Raw genomic sequence first — 16,711 nt, 5'->3', positions numbered from 1 at the left:
TAAGTCGTTTCGCACTCATGGATTTAGAAATCCATAAGAGCCATTACTTGTTCTGCCCATTTACCCTGGATATTATTCGTATACTTGGGTTTTATTACGCATTCCGGTAATTCCAATTCCAGTGGTTTCTTCATTGTATTAGATTTGTACATATGAAATTACCCGTTTTCGATACTGGAAAATTTGAACACACTGAATTTTTTTTTATTTTGGGAAATGATTTTTATCAGAATTCCTGTGTAAAACTTGTAAAGTGACATTAAGCTACTTTGTGGTCTCGATAAAATCTTACTAAGGGTCGCATTGGAGAAGGCCAACCCTACATCAATCGTAGATAATAACGTCTGTAACACCAGCGTCATAACTTGTCTATCCTTAATTAAGATCGACCAGCCCTACAAGCTTTGTTATGACAATAAACAAACTTGAATATACCTGGCAACACCCTCAGATAAAATCCACCCATGTGTACTTAGTACATCAACTATGGACACAATAATAATTTTTTTAATGGCCCTCGCTATTAAAGGCCTCTCGAACCCCTAACTTATTTATTATGGGTTAGAGACTTTTATTTCTTTTTAATAATTTTATTACCAATATTTTTATGTTTGCGCTCTTCTTCCATGCATCTTAAGATCTTACATTCTACATTTCATCTGTCTGGCCCTTTCATTTCATTTTCCCTCTTTTCCAATGCCTTTCATCCTTTACCTCGTTTCTGTTTGTTACAATTTTTATTATTTTGCTTGTATTCATTTTATTTAAGTTTTCTTACATTATTGACTCCCATTTTTTATTGCGTTTATCACAATTTTTCTATATAGCCTAAGAAACACTGGTCGCATCTCATCATTCTCGATAATCAAGGCTACAATACAATAATTGCGAGCAGCATTTCCTGCGATATCTATAAAATTAATCAATTTGTAAACTACAAGGCTTTAAATAGTTAATTGTAATCGGCCCATATAGCGCAACAACACTATTATTTCGTACATTAATTACAACAGTAAATGATCTATACATATAAATAAATAAAACTGCAAAAAGGTTTCATTTTATTTATTATTAGCGTGTAAGAGCTTGGTGTGTGTGTAGCGAGCAGCGGGATGCGCGAAGGCGGCGGGGCAGTGTGCACAGCGCAGCGGCCGCTCGCCTGTGTGCGTGCGGACGTGTGCACGCAGAATAGAAAGCGTCTGCGGAAACACCGCACTGTGAGCAACTTTATTGCACTACCCTCACTGGGAGGCGCCACTTGTTATAATACCCTCATCAAGATTTTCATGTTTTATGCTACTTTCACAATGAGCACCATTAGTTGAAATACCCTTACTGTGGACGCATCTAGCTATACAACCATCACTGTGTTTTATATGTAATACAACCTTCAATATATCCACCACTAGCTATCAAACTTCGCTGTGAGTTTCTATTATTATGCAACACTCAATTTTTTATATATGTATGTTCCCCCTACCGTGTTTGCAGTAGAGACTACATTTACGGGTATATATTATTATACAAGATTTTAATTTTATTTCGAATTCTCCCTCCATCCATTTCAATTTATTTACTCTCCTTCTGTCCTTCACAATCTCTTTCTTCCTCTTTCTTTCATGTCTTCTTTCACACATCGCTTACCTTTCATCGTTCTCATTCCTAGGTTAACAAATTATTACAGTCTCACAGTGGATTGCACTTTTATATAACTTTTATTTATATTTTATTTTTATATGTAATAATAATTTTGTTTTCGGAAAAACTTATTTAATTTCTAATCTTATTGACCTTATTTTTATTAATCGTGCGCTGTACCACCTTTCTACAGAACTATGGTAAGACAGGGTGACAATTATCATCGCCCACGAGGGAGGCAACATTTTCTTTCTCTAGTCTCCTACCTATTGCGATCACAGAGTCCTCCCAACACAAGACAATTGAAATTGTAATGTCTTTGTCCAACACCAAACAGGTGAAACATTTAAAAAATATACAGGCACAGAGAAAGATCGATCCTTGACTTGGTCGGTGGCTACTGTCTGGTTAATATCACTACTATCACTTAAGAATTAGTGAAACTCTTCTATCAAGTATGATTGGGGCTGCGTCCTTTGATATACAATCCAACCTCGTTTCCAACAAGACAGTTTGGTAATCGAATGGCGAAGGTGATGGTGTGCAGTGTACGTGGTTTGTCTTATGTTCGTTGTGTTACTTGGAAACTTGAGTAAGTGCCTCGGTGTCAATACGGTGCGGCGTTTAAATGTACAGTAATACCCCGCTTTACGCGATGGATACGTTCCAAAAAAATCGCGTTAACTGAAATTCGCGTATAACAAGGTTTATGATTAAACATAGTCAAAAATTATTACAAAAAAATACAAAATATTTTTAATAAATCACTTTAATTCTAGGAACACTTTATGGAACACATACTCTTATTTTTTACGGAAAAATACATCTATTGTCTTTTGGGTAACGTTTTGTTTACGTTCTTGTAAAATACGTTCATAACACCCAACACTGTTTTTAATTGTTTGACAGATGGTCAAGACACCATAGAGAAGTTGATGACTACATTATATTTATATGCACTCTTTCGCGTAATTCGATATAGTGAAACCGCGTATAACGGGGTCGCGTAAAGCGGGGTATTACTGTACCTGGTGTTATCGTATTGTAGGTGACGGCACCTACAATCAATGTACAAAGTAATGAATTACCAGTTTAAGGAACTGATTATTGGCAGTTCCATGTTAACATACAGGTCTACATAAACCTATCCTGCACGACATGGAGTCTGAATGACGCGCAGGTTAGCAAGCGCAAAGCACGGGCTTGCGTATGTGAGGTCGGGTGTGATTACAACTTTATAAAGTGTCACTTTTGACAGTGATATCTTACTTCCGCTATTTAGCAATAGATAGTGGCAGCCGAACACGAAGTTAATATTATAATGTACACATCAAAAATTGTGAAATTTAATTTTAAAAAAGCAACTGTTTGAGTTTCTTCGCGGCTCTTCACAACAAATTATTATTCTGTGCCAATGGTTGCTTACTTATAGGCTGATTACTATTTTATATTGTAATAAATAATTAACTATTCAAAAGAATGTGTAAATCTCTATTTGAAAAAAGATATTTGAATTTAAAATTTGAAGTGCAATAGATATACCGTGGCAGTTGCCGTAAACCATAGCGCCTGTTGAAAGAAAGACTAGTGTTACCATATCCTAAACTATTTTACGTCAGTCTTGCCATATTAAAATTTTATTTTGATGACCTACAGTAAAACCTCTTCCGCAGTGATCGCAGATTTTGTTCCTAGGCGGCCTCTTCTTCTCGTGGACGTAATTTATATGCTTCTGTAACCCGGAATTGTTCTTGAATACCTTAAAAAATAATGGAAGGTAAAATTAGAACATTTGTGATAATTTAGGTCTAACGGTAGACGAAAGACGCACGCTAAACATCTTGGAACACTATGGTGAGAGTACTTTTTAGCTAATAAAACTACTGGAAATTCATATAGGTTTATAAATTTTGCAATTAAAAAGTTTATTCCGCCGCATCATATATTATCTTGTTATAAAAGCAGCAGGTGTATGAATAGAAATACGGTTTCACAAGTTTTTCGACGAATCCTTGAAATTAACTTTATTTATACAACTAATCACACGTAGGAAAGCATCATCTCAATAATGAAAGAACAATAATAGGCCAGCGTTCTGCGAAAGAACAGTGAAATATATCATAAAAATAAATAAATAAAACAAATAAAGGTCTTTAGAAATAACAAAAAAATGGCATTAAATTTAGCATTAAATGTTAATAAAATAAAAAAATTAAGGAAAGAAATCTGTGAAAATTCTATAATATTTGGGAAACAAGGCGATGAATGAACAAAATTAAGTATGGAAAAGAATGTAAAAAAATTGTAATTGTAGAATGAAAGAAGAGGAAAGATAGATCATGCGACGAATGAAGAGTACGAAAATAAAAGAAAAGAATAATTAAAAAATTATTAAAGAACAAAATACCCTGTCCCAAACAAGATAGTGATATTAGGCAACCAATAGCGGATTCATAAAAAAACAATCACACGTGTCGTTTGATTGAGAGAAACGGAAGATGTGTGCGATAGAGAAAGATATATATATATATACGAACGCTACTAATAAAGAATTAAGATCGATATAAAAGCGCTATAGTCTAAGTATTTTGGAAGCGTTCAACCGACGATATAAAGGCCTTCTGCGATTATCCGTGAAAAATAAACAGTTGGAGCGCTCTGGACTAGTATTTCGTCCGACACCCTATACAGTACATTGCATAGTTTCCAGCCGTGAATTTACGTACCTATACGTAACAACGGTTTAGGCCAATGATGCAAAAAGGTTAAAAAGCGTTGAAAAGGTTCAAGACAATATATTTACCTTTGGTAAAATATACTTAGTAACTATAGAACTTGTTTTAATATATTTATTAAGGAATATTTCACTAAACTATTCTTATATAGGTTTTTGATGCCTGGCCCGCTAGGAGAGGCTGCCTGCAAGTTGTATTAAACCATGGTTGCACAGACTTATTAAGACTAGAGGCCACTCGGGCAAATCATGAACTGATGGCGGGCCGGCCACCAGAAGTATAGGTAATTAAATTTTTTTGGTTTTATTCTGGAATAGAATTCAATATTTTTCGAATGTACGAGAATATTATTTTTGCTGTCGGCGGGCCACCAGTATTCGACCGGCGGGCCGCGGTCTGTGCATCCATGTACCAGTGACAGAGCGTTTTGATAGAACTTTTATAGCGCCAACAACCAAGTTATGGAACATACTACCTACGTCGTTATTTCCAGCTAACTATAACTTGGGAGTCTCCAATTCAAAATTGAACAGGTTTCTTTCGGGCAAGCATGTAGCCTTGTGGACATTCATCACTTAACATCAGGCAAGACAAACGTCAAATGCTTTGCCTATATAAGAAAAGGACCAATATATAAAATGCAATAAAATTCGCATTATTTGCCGCATACGCATTTATCAGCGGGCTGGCGGGCGGTGCATTTTATTGCATGACTACCACTGCATGTGCGGAAGTGGCTAAATATTGGTCCTTTTCTTACTTAGGATGGACTTCCGCGAGGTAACGCCTGATTCCATTAAATAGATTTGCCCATAGTCGATGAAAAAGAGAGCATGCGCAGGATATCTACGCTATCGATTGAGAAGTCAGGAGGTCCGTATACGAACTAATTCTGACCTTAAAAAGTAAGACAGAACACCATGTAGAGGTCAACACAAAAAGCTAGATACAAGCCGCTTTGGCCCAGTTCCTATTAGACATTTTAGGAACATACCATAGGATTTATGTACAACCGAGTACGTCTTATAGCTGAAATGAAGACGTCATATAATATGCACTAGCTATTGTTTAATTTCTTCCATGCTATCGAGTTGGCTGCAAAATGACACACAAGATTAGATTTGCCGTAAAGTAAGACATTTAAAAGGTCACCTTGGGACATTTATCGCATTCGAACTTGGCCTTCTTCAGATGCACCCAGTCGATGTGCTCCTGTAAAGGACCCTTGGTGAGGAACCTCAGTCCGCAGTCGTCGCATGTGAAGCTGGAACACACGATCTAGTTATTCCGTTGCCCAGAAGTAATATGAACCTTACATATAGTAATAGATTATTAAAATAATCACTATAACCATAACAGGAGATAGACGACCACAGCAAGGCAAAGGACTCTCCTAAGGATTATCCAGGATCCGGGGACTTTCCTTAAGTGGGGAGCTTACTTTACGTCTTAAACGACTTTTTTTAATTTAAAGTGTGGCTCGTATACGCCCCACGCGGCCATAATGGAAAATCTTCAAAAATAGCCGTGACATGAACTCAACTCTAAAATGAGCATAACAAGTTTATATACGTGAAAATAAAACTATTAAAATTTGCATTGATTTTAATTTAGAAAGGAAATCCCGGAATTTTGAAGGCATGACGCAGGAAAAACAAAAGTGTTGTCATCTTTAAGGAAAAAAATAAAATTCCAAAAAAAATTAGAGCGAACCAAAAGAAACACGACTTCGAAAATATAACGACGCGCAGTGAATATTAGTACTGATTGAGCCGAGACACAACTTCGAAAAAACGTAAAGTGTATAATATCAATGGCTAAAGCCATGAAATGACTGAATCTATAAAAATATCGTTTACAAAAAGTGAACATAAAAAAGTATTTCTCTAAACTGATGGTGATGGTCATCACCAAATATGATATCACCATAGCATCATAGCATCTTACCGTTTATCCGAATCCCTTATGTGCTTGGAGTGCGTCTTCAAGTGATGCTTCAAGCCCAGCGCTGATCCGAACTGGGTTCCGCAAGTCGCACAGAAAGTGTCCCCGGTGTGGGCACTGTTGTGGCGGCTCACGTGGGCCACCAGGCTGGATTTCGCGTGGTAACGCTTACCGCACACGTTGCAGCTGTACACGCGATCCGACTGCCGGTGGACTGTGCTGTCGGTCACAACTAATGCTAAATACTGGCTGACGGCAACTTGATAAAAACAATACCCTGATGGCAATCATCATAATTTCAACCGTAGAACGTCTCTCTGAGTACCTTCACCGGTTCAAGCTTAGAGAAGACCCCTCGTGCTTCTGTGAACTGGGTGTGAGCCAGACCATGATCCACCTGGTTGCTGACTCTCCCGCATTCGAGAAGACCCAAATCGATACCGAATGCCGAGTTATAAAGATTGAGGAGACGAGAATTGCTTCCATAATAGCAGATGAAGAAAGCAGAACAGCCTTGTCTTGTTATTGCAGGTGAGTCGTAGAAAATATCATAGAAAGAAATAAAACATAGGTTAAAACGGTCGGCTAGTAGTAAATAATAATAATCAATAATAACGAAAATGTGAATAAATATTAAAATATGAAAACAAAATAAAATGTAAATAAAATACTAAACGAAAGAAACTGTAGAAATGTATATATAAATAATCTAAATAAATATGTAATATACTGTAACAATAAAATAAATCTAGACTGTAGTGACTGAGGATCGGATAGAAGGTGACGAATAAAAGGAATAAAAAAAATGTGATAAAGCAAATGTTAAAGAGCGAAAGAAGAGAAAAGAAACTGTAAAATAAAAAGAGAACTGAAAAAATTGTTACCACAACAAAACCCTGTTCCGAACAAGATAGAGGGTGGAACGAGTGGTCCCCAATAGAGGGCGCCAGTTATAAACCTGTGAAAATCCATTGCTCAACACAAGCCTCACACTCACTCTGTGTTTGGCACTAATCTAAACTCCTGAAGATGCCCCGTGGAGGGGTGAAACACGCGTTGAGTGAATTAACGGTGGCAGTTGTGTAATTCGCATTGTTTGCCGCATACGCATTTATCAGCGGGCTGGCGGGCGGTGCACTTTGTTGCACGACTACCACTGCATGTGCGGAAGTGGCTAAATATTGTTTCTTTTCTTACAAGCCTCACTAGTTGGAAGCGTCACGCATACAGCGTAATATGACTTTAACAACTTCGTCTTTCTACCAGATTGAGGTCGTAAAAGCTAAGATTTGAAGAATACTCTCTCTCATTTAATTAAATAAATCTCACCTCAGGATTTGAGTATTTATTAAAATTTTACTTCATACTTTCCTTCTAGACAAGTGTAATTCGCATATACATTTACCTGATGATCGGTACCTTAGAATTCTTTCTAAACATGGACATAAATTAACATCACAATCACAAAAAATGTTTAATTGTTGCCTGTTAAATAAAGTATATTTTCTTTACACATAATTAATGTTAATTATTTACGCTTGTTACACGAGGTTACCTATAAGCGTCGGTCGATGGTATCTATTCCTTAAAGCCCCTGCGGCCATCTTTGATGATGAAAGTCATCATCATTTTTGCTGTACATAGATCTCTCAGATTGATTTCCAATAAGACCATCTTTTAAACTAAACAAGATTTTCCGTTGCTAGTCTGTGGTCTTCATTCTAGAATCGAAATTATGACCATCAAATGCTAAAAATTCAAAATGATGAAATATCACGTAAAAATAAAGATATTAGTTTTAATAAGATGAAACTATCGTCTGTCCAAAAGGTTAAAATGGAACTCACAATTTGTGAACGCGCAGGACCGTTGAGTTGACGAAGGTCTTGTTGCAGTCACTGCATTGAACCTTTGCTTTGTGTTTGTCCCGGTGGTAACGAAGACTACGCTGTGATCTGTAGAATTATTCTCAAATTACACCTATCCCCCGATTTACACGGTACTCGTTTTACACGTTTTCGTTTTTACACGGTTTTCCAAATAAGTTTTTTTTTGTGCTAATAATCGATTTTATTACCATCTCTCATAATGTAAATATTTCTACATCAAACATCGAATCGGCACAAATAACTTCGAGTGATGAAAGCGAATTCGAACCTTCGATTCCGAAAAAAAGAATGAGAGTAATTTACTTTTTTGTTCTTCTGTTTAATGTATATTGTAATTAAATATATTAAAAAACAGTTTTTTCGTAATACATTAAATATTTTAACTTGTCAATGCATTTTATTTTTATTTCTGTGTAAACCTAAAATTATTGAAAAAAATTCACAACTGTTAAATAGCAAAATCATGCATTTTCTGCAAGTTTTTCGATTTACACGGTTTTGACTTGAAAATTTTTAATTTTCGATTTGCACGTTTTTCTCAGGAACGTATCTACCGTGTAAATCGGGGTATAGGTGTATACACATATTATACGATTAGTTACAGTTATAGTAAATATATAGCTTATTTGGCAGCAAAAATATTTAAAGCCTTTACTCCTATTTTTAATGTGACACTAATTTATTTTTAATTTTGAATGCGACAGCCTAATTACTTCTGAAAGTACAAAGTCTGCCGGAACAGATAGCTAATAATAATTAGTTTCAATATATTATACAATACCCGGCGATAAATATTGCACATTGACCTTTAGAAAGAGATAATTGGCTAATTTCACTTTCGTAGGCCACTATCTCTGTCCCACACTATCTATGTGACGTTTTGTTAGTTGTTGTATTTCGTGCGAAAGAGATAACGCTATACGAAGCCGAAATTAGCCGATTGTATATTTAATCGATGGGTATTGTAATCCGAATTTTGTAAACGCTTTTCCTTACTCTTCCCGTTTTTAAAACCTTTGACTATTATATCGGATGTACCATACATTGACAACAAGTGACTTATACATTCACCTAGTTAAATTTTTTACACCTATATGTAATCATCCTGTATAATCACTGATCGTAATAAATGTAACTGTACTAGTCAAGTTATAAAATAGATTTTTCAAATATTTTGAAACACAACCTGCGGTATCCCTCGGCTTTACTTTTACTTGATGAAGCTGTGATTATTCTAAAAAGGAAAAATACTCTACCACCACCAGCCCCACTTACTCCGTGGTGAATTCACATTCGCTGCAGGAATACAGGAAGTTGATAGGACCATGTTCTTCTTTATAATGCTTCACCACAGAGTATACGTTGTTGTTACGTTTGCCGCACTCCACGCATTCGTATCTGTTGGTAGAAAAATACATTACTTATGGTAGGATCCCCAAAAAGAGACAATACATGCTATAAAACAACACCTTTGGAATTTGAATTACAAGTTCAGTTACTACAAGTTAGACTATAAATATCGTAGAGTAGCTTAAAAAAATGTGCTATGCAGAATCACAATATCCATATTTAAATACTAATTTACATGCACTATTGAATCATCGATTATTTTAACATCGTATAACCTACCACCGCCTCGGACCTCTGATCTATGGGGACGAGCCTTCATAATTTACACATTTGCTCCTTTAAAATGAAATTTAACAAAGTTTGATGATATAATATCAACCATTTTGGTCAAAAAAACCGAACAATATTTGTTTAACAATATACTTTTAATTTTAGATTTAAAACTAAGAAAAGGTAGGTATTGTTACACAGCACGAGTTACAGAACCCTCTAAACATTAACACTGAACCCTAGGATCAAGTAAGCACCAAAAAAAATAGTTCTACAAAAGCTCCATAGTTCTAGTTAAATAAACTGTATAGGAAATTCATTCTTATGCTAAATAGATAAGTGCCGTATTCCCTTAAACACAAGTGACCTTAAAGTTATGTGTACATTTTTGTGTATAAATAGGTGTACTCCCCGTGACGACGGTTCAATGTTGATTTTGGAGTTATAAGATTAAGATTAAGATCAGTGATACAAAGTGACTCTGGCAAGTTATTTAGGCAGTGATTTCTTAAGCGATATGGTAGCGAAGTTTGGATTAAGCGAAAGTATACTTTGTGTTAAAGTAGGGTGACAATCTGATTTGTGAATAAAAGACTCCTGGTGAACCAGTGCTGTCATTTCGAGTCAGAACCCACTGTACGTAACAATATTGAATCATTTAACAACATGATAAGTAACTTTGTCACCATCATTATCACATCAGCCAATAGTTGCCAATAATTGCCAATTATTTCCGCATCCACCTGCAATCCAACCTGCATCCAGCGACTTCCGAAACGTGTTACTTGGTTACTGAATTATCCTTTACAACTTTACCAATTTTTTTATTTATGTGATTATATCGTCTAAATATGAATTGATATAACAACTGTATTAAAAGCATTTTGTAAAAGTGATAATAGAAAATTATTTTCACTTTATAACATTTAGAGTTCACTCGTGTAGAGAGTGTATATATATGTATGGTCTGCGGCATATTTTTATGTATATTAAAATTTACGCATGTGGTTTTATCTTTGTTATAACATTTCATCCCCTATTGTGATCATCATAAATGTTCACCATTAAACCATTCAATAATCACTTTGATGATATGATTTGTAATGTCCAACATTGCACATACCAAATTCTGATTACCTCAACAGTGACTCTCTTAACACGATTTTTGACATATTCCATTAACACATGATGTATATCGTCCTAATTTCATCATCAAATACGAAAATTTGTCGATGCTAAGGGTCCAAGACCTAAACCTTAATGATTTTTTAATTTCTATTATTGTGCATAAAATTATCAAACCATGGTGTATGAAGAAGCTCTGGTTGTAATATCTTATAACATCTGATCTGCTTTGATTTTCTATCTTTACTCTTTTATGCGACTCGTGTCAAAGGATATCACAAGGCAATCGACTACCAGCGACATCTACCGGCTTCCTCCGAAGTTGTTTGATTTTTTATTGACGAATATATTAGAAGGACCAGAAAGTGATGTCGCTTGTGTCGACATATTTTACAGAAAAACCGACTGTTTTTTATCGCTCCGGCATTGAAAATTTGTGTACTAGACGGCAAAAGGTTGTTCATAACGAAGGTGAACATATTGTTGATCAGAAATAAAAACTTGTTAAAAATTTAGTCGTGTGAATTTAACTTAAGAAAGCATTACTTTCCATTATTTACATTACTTTAACATTACTTTCCGGTCACCCTAATATATCTCCTTAAACTTAAGACAAAGCTATAAGAATTCTCTGAGAAGTAAGTACAACGAATTCAAGTCACTAATTGTGGATTTACACATATAAAAAACAGTTGTTATAGCAACTTGTGTTATTTGATTGTGAACTAGCATTATATGAGCATTAAGTTAGACAAAACTTCTAGCTTAGTACTTTACCAATTAACATACAATTATGACTGTACAGGTGGTTGGTTATAGGTGTAAAAAGTTTTTCTTCAGTTCAGTCTTTAAAGTGGTTGTTTTATATCTGTCCCTAAGACTCTGCTTCCCGAAGTTATTGGCCTGTCACATTTCAGTAAAAAAACATAAATTTATGTATAATATTTCAGATTGTCCACTTTATGCAGGGTAAGACTAAACATATACACTCGCTCCTTTAAAGCTTTTACACCTATAACCAATCACCCTGTATAAAATTAAATACACTGCATGCTTATGATTAAAAAGCTTTACCGACGCAAATGGCGTTGTTGGTGAGCCTTGAATGATGTTTCAGTGCTGAGAACAGACTTGCATATATCACAAACGTAGCCACCACTCTTCTGAAAGTCCAAGAGAAAGGGGATGATACAAAGATGTAATCCTTGCAATGGGACATCCACTACTGAACATAGGCATTCACTACTGAACACAGGCATCTATTACTGAACAATGGAAAACCTTTACATTTTTAATAGTACTGGTTTGATGTGGCCTACTATCTAAAATCTTCCAAAAATCCTAACAAGGTCTGTCCGTTTTGTGGGTGGATGTCTTTTCTGCACTTGCCGGACAGGGGTCTCCATTCCCAAACCTCAGGGCCTACCTATTGCCACTTCAAATAGCACCTTCTCTGCTGTGAATTCAATAATGGAACAAAACAAGAAAATACTTACAGTCGAATGTCTTTGTTCCATGTGAAGGTTCAGTGTCAATTTATGATCAAATCCTGTTATGCAACTTTCGCATTTATAAGGCAAGTTAATGTATGATGACTTCAACAAGTCAGTCCTCCGTTCTTCTAGCATTTCATCTTGACTTATCATAACTATTTTAATCTTGCCATCATATACCCTCGGCCCTAATCTCACTGATGTCTTATTAACTTTCTTCACTTCTGCCTTCAGTCGTTTTTTCCTTGTCCTCTTTATCTTCATTAAAGGCTGATCCATCTCTGTTTCAGAACAGCTGTCATCTTCTTCCTTCACATCTGATAGTTCCGTTTTCAAATCACTTTTCGAAACAACAAATTCTTTTGTTACATATTCTATTGATTGATTATTCACAGTGGAATATACATCAATTGTTGATATTTGCAGCTTGCGTGTCTTGTTTTTAAGCACCTTGGACTGAAAACAAAATTGAAGTCAAAATTAGAAAAAAATAATAATAATTGACATGTAAGAAACTTACAACAAAGTCAACAAACTTTTCTATCCATTATTCTACTATTTTTTTAGCCTATAGGTGCACACTGCGAGGTCTTTCCCAAAAGATCGCCACAACTACCAGACTTGCTTTGCCTGCATCAGAAATTCTCCCAACCTTAACTTGGTACCTAAGTCTTACTTTATTTAGTAAAAATATATAATAAATAACAAACTTGATGCACAAGGTTTTTACTAACATTCTTCTTGATTATGTACTATTTAACTTATTTTTAAATCATTTTTTATTTTTTTGTCATTCAATGTTAACTCTGATATAGTAAATGTAAACCCAAGCGGTTTCTTGTATTTATTTTTTTTATACACATGTGTTCTTTATAAGGCAGTAAGTAATTTGAAGTGAAAAAACGTTGGTCATGCCACTAGTGGCATGGTGAAGTGAAGACCTTCATTAAGTACCTGAGGGATATGAAGAGAAGATTAAGCCTTACAAATGGTAGGTTGATGACATAAAGATGGCCAGGCGAAGCTGGACCAGTACCAGGCAGAGCAGAGCACATGACCATCAGAATAGTTGGAGGAGATATTTACCAGAAAGTGGCACATTTGGAAGTAATACTAACAATTAGCTGTCAAAATGTGTTATTAAATATATATATTGTTTTAAATTGAACTTAGTGCCTCATAATCATTTTCAACCAATCAAACTAGAGTGCCAAAACAAATAAAAATAAATAAGCTCATAAGAATTGGAAAGATGTGTAAATGTTATTAAAAAATAATACAAGACCTAAAGTATGTACTGCATATTCATTATAATAATAAAGCTCACTTGTGTATACACAAATAATATTGCTACAGAATATTTATTAACACTTAAAAAAAATACCAAAGTGAAAATTAAGACAATATAATTTATGTAAGAATATTTATACTCTATAAATCATCATCATTTTAAATACAGGCATCCGCAGCTGGACATGAATCTTCACCTAGTTTTACAATAGGATCATCAGGAAGCTATCTGCATGCAAAGATTTCTGACAATGTTAACAAGATCATCTGTGCACCTTGAGGGTAAATGTACTGTGTTACATATGCCACTTATACTTAAAACCAAGTTAAATACTTACAACTTTTTTCAGTGCAAAATAACATTCCTCAACTTGATGTTTGAAATTGTTTATTTTACTTATGATACAATGACAAGAGATGCATACGAACATTCCAGCAAAGTCCATCTGTAAAAATATATTTCTGTTAGCATCTTACTTAACAAATTATTTTCTTTATTATCATAATAACATGTTAGTTTATGTAACAACAATAAGAAAGATAGCAGAAGAAAACATTGCATGTATCCTATGGTTTTGAACAGCAAAGGGTTGGGTTTAAAGTAATAAAATGTTAAGAGGCCTATGATATGAAACACTAAAATAAAACTAAATTGATATACCAGCAATTTAATAATATGTTTGGTTTCCACCTATGTACTTATTCATCACAAAATATCTGGATTTGAAAAACTTTAAGACTTGAAATATTATAGTATTATTTCTTTTGTGGATTTATAGGTCAGCTAAAAATGAATTCTTCAAAATTTCACAGAGTGTTGTATATATATATATATATATAATATACAATGAAATAGCCCAGAGGTGTACATATAATACTTTAGATGTGCAATCTTCAAAGTAATGGTGTACTATTTATTAACTATAAGAACATATTTTTCTTATAATTTTGTTAATACTGGCATTAGGAGCGTCCTGACCATTATATGGATATTATTATAGAACCATTTCTAATAGCGAGATTAACAAACTCGAAGTAGTCTTAAGTATACAAAATTTAGATAAAAACTAAGTACTAATAATAAATAAATTAGTAACCCCTTTTTTTAACTATTACATTGGTACATACTTGTCAATTGGTTTCACGAAATTTATATTACTATTTCTACTATTACTTCGCGAAGCTCAAAACCAAAATTCGCACAATTTTATATTGTATTTATTATAAAAGGTCAAATTGTAAGAAACTACTTTTATTTATAAATAGTAATTTTTAATTCTCATCGTCTTAACAAAAAATAATTTCGATCGTAAAATATTATGAAAAGATAAAAAAAAAATTACCTTATTCTCGAAAATAGTCGAAAAGAACCCGGCATGTTTACATGTATTAAGATTAATGAAAGGCACTTTTGTCGCTAGACAGCACATACATTTTAATACCGGAATATTTCCTTTATCGGACATTTTTAAGTTTTATTTATTTTATTCACTATATTAAACATAAGTAGTTTATCGTTTGAAATGTTAACAACAAAAATAACGTGATACTAAAGAGTTGTCATAACTCATAATAAAACCAATAAGCATAGAGTATAACATGGTTTTATATTATGCTAGAGAAGACTGAATGATTTTAATATAGTATACCAAAAATAATGTATCAATTTATAAATGATTTATTTAATTAAAATAGTCCCGTTAACAACTTATGCACCGTGGCAACGTTTAAAATTACTGTGAGAAACATTCGATTCACTCCTCTTTGGTCCTATTTCACGAGGTTTTCGAACGAAGCCGATGCATCTTGGGAACTTTAAAATCAAATGTATACATAAAACTGGAAGTGGTGCAAGGTCGGAATTGTAAGGATGGTGACCCCACAATTCCACACCTGCCATAGCCCAATACTCGTCCGCAATTTCTTGATGGTGAGATTGAGCAATCGTTGAATTTAAATTGGTAATGCTTGGAAACAAACAAGGTTTCTTTTACTAAAATATTAATATTGGAACATAAAACAAACATTTCATTGCTAGATTGTAATATTGCCATTTATCTCTAGATGCCGATCCATGCAAATAAGTTCAACGATTACAAATAGAAATTTTTACTCATAAACTATTTATGCCCCTTGCCCACGGTGATTTTTTGAAGCGATGCAATAGTGACGAGTCGGCATCGATCGTGAAACTATAACTATATAGTGCGACAGAGGTTGTGAAATGTCGATTAATGTTGTTCAAACTAATTATATTCTGGATACGGTTTTTTTGTTTACCAATACCATACCATACCTAGTGATCTAAAGAACTTCCAAGTAATGACAGGTGAGGAGGAGGAAATATAATCCAGAACATAATGGCATTTAGCACAGCGCATTATTTGGTTCCATCGATTTCTTGCACACTTATAGAAAGTCCTAGTTGTCCTCCAATTGATTCTTTCTAAATTTGCAAAATGCTCAAAACGTCTCATTGCCATGCGTACACCTCTGGTAATCTATGGTGCGAGTAAAGGTTTTATCTTTATTTTTTTATGGGTCCATGAACGTCATAGATTTATGTACACTTTTTTTTGTAAACCATAGATAATTAAAATGAATTAGTTCATTTTGAGGTACATAAGGCGGACTTATCGTTGGAGGCGATATCTACCAGACAACTTTTGGATGGAGATGACAGATATGAAGGAGGAGTAAGGAGGAGGCAGTTTAGGCTGTACGTACATACAAAACTACATAGATTTTCATTATGTTATTATGAAAGATGTCGACTTTTTGATCTACCGTTGTGGCTGTCGTAAGTTCATCTCCGTTAAGTCTGGCAAAATTTTTATAGTTTGGATATATTCATAGATGCGAAGCAACATATGTGTAAGATCCTGGGGTTGGATTTTAGTTTTTTTTTTTTAAATTTTGCCTCCGTTTTGGGGACCCCTCGTGTTCTCCTGCCAGATCTTACACATGGACAAGGGCA

At 34.5% G+C, this 16,711-nt stretch overlaps 1 protein-coding gene across 1 annotated transcript; it reads right to left on the bottom strand.

Moving 5' to 3' along the window:
- Positions 1–1,060: 1,060 nt before the first annotated feature.
- Positions 1,061–15,239, bottom strand: LOC137927476 (zinc finger protein OZF-like). Its single transcript, XM_068771296.1, has 10 exons — positions 15,078–15,239; positions 14,073–14,180; positions 12,448–12,900; positions 12,026–12,114; positions 9,482–9,604; positions 8,165–8,272; positions 6,321–6,536; positions 5,526–5,637; positions 3,293–3,397; positions 1,061–1,199 (listed from the first exon to the last, which is right to left on the bottom strand). The coding sequence occupies exons 1-10, from the start codon at positions 15,198–15,200 to the stop codon at positions 1,062–1,064; spliced, it is 1,575 nt and encodes a 524-aa protein (XP_068627397.1). The 5' UTR covers positions 15,201–15,239; the 3' UTR covers position 1,061.
- Positions 15,240–16,711: the final 1,472 nt, after the last annotated feature.

The sequence above is a fragment of the Battus philenor genome, unplaced genomic scaffold, assembly GCF_028537555.1.
Source record: "Battus philenor isolate CCGP_79_NKW_IND1 unplaced genomic scaffold, ilBatPhil1.0.hap1 SCAF_30, whole genome shotgun sequence".
Taxonomy (NCBI): Eukaryota; Metazoa; Arthropoda; class Insecta; order Lepidoptera; family Papilionidae; genus Battus; species Battus philenor.
This window is presented reverse-complemented; position numbering and strand designations above follow the sequence as displayed.

Excerpts from the sequence above, each read along its gene's own strand:
- LOC137927476 (XM_068771296.1), bottom strand. The coding sequence starts at position 15,200 with ATGTCCGATAAAGGAAATATTCCGGTATTAAAATGTATGTGCTGTCTA. Across the intron at positions 12,115-12,447 it reads TGGAACAAAGACATTCGACT|AAGAGTGGTGGCTACGTTTG; the intron begins GTAAGTATTTTC and ends TTGGACTTTCAG. Across the intron at positions 8,273-9,481 it reads GAATGTGAATTCACCACGGA|ATCACAGCGTAGTCTTCGTT; the intron begins GTAAGTGGGGCT and ends ATAATTCTACAG.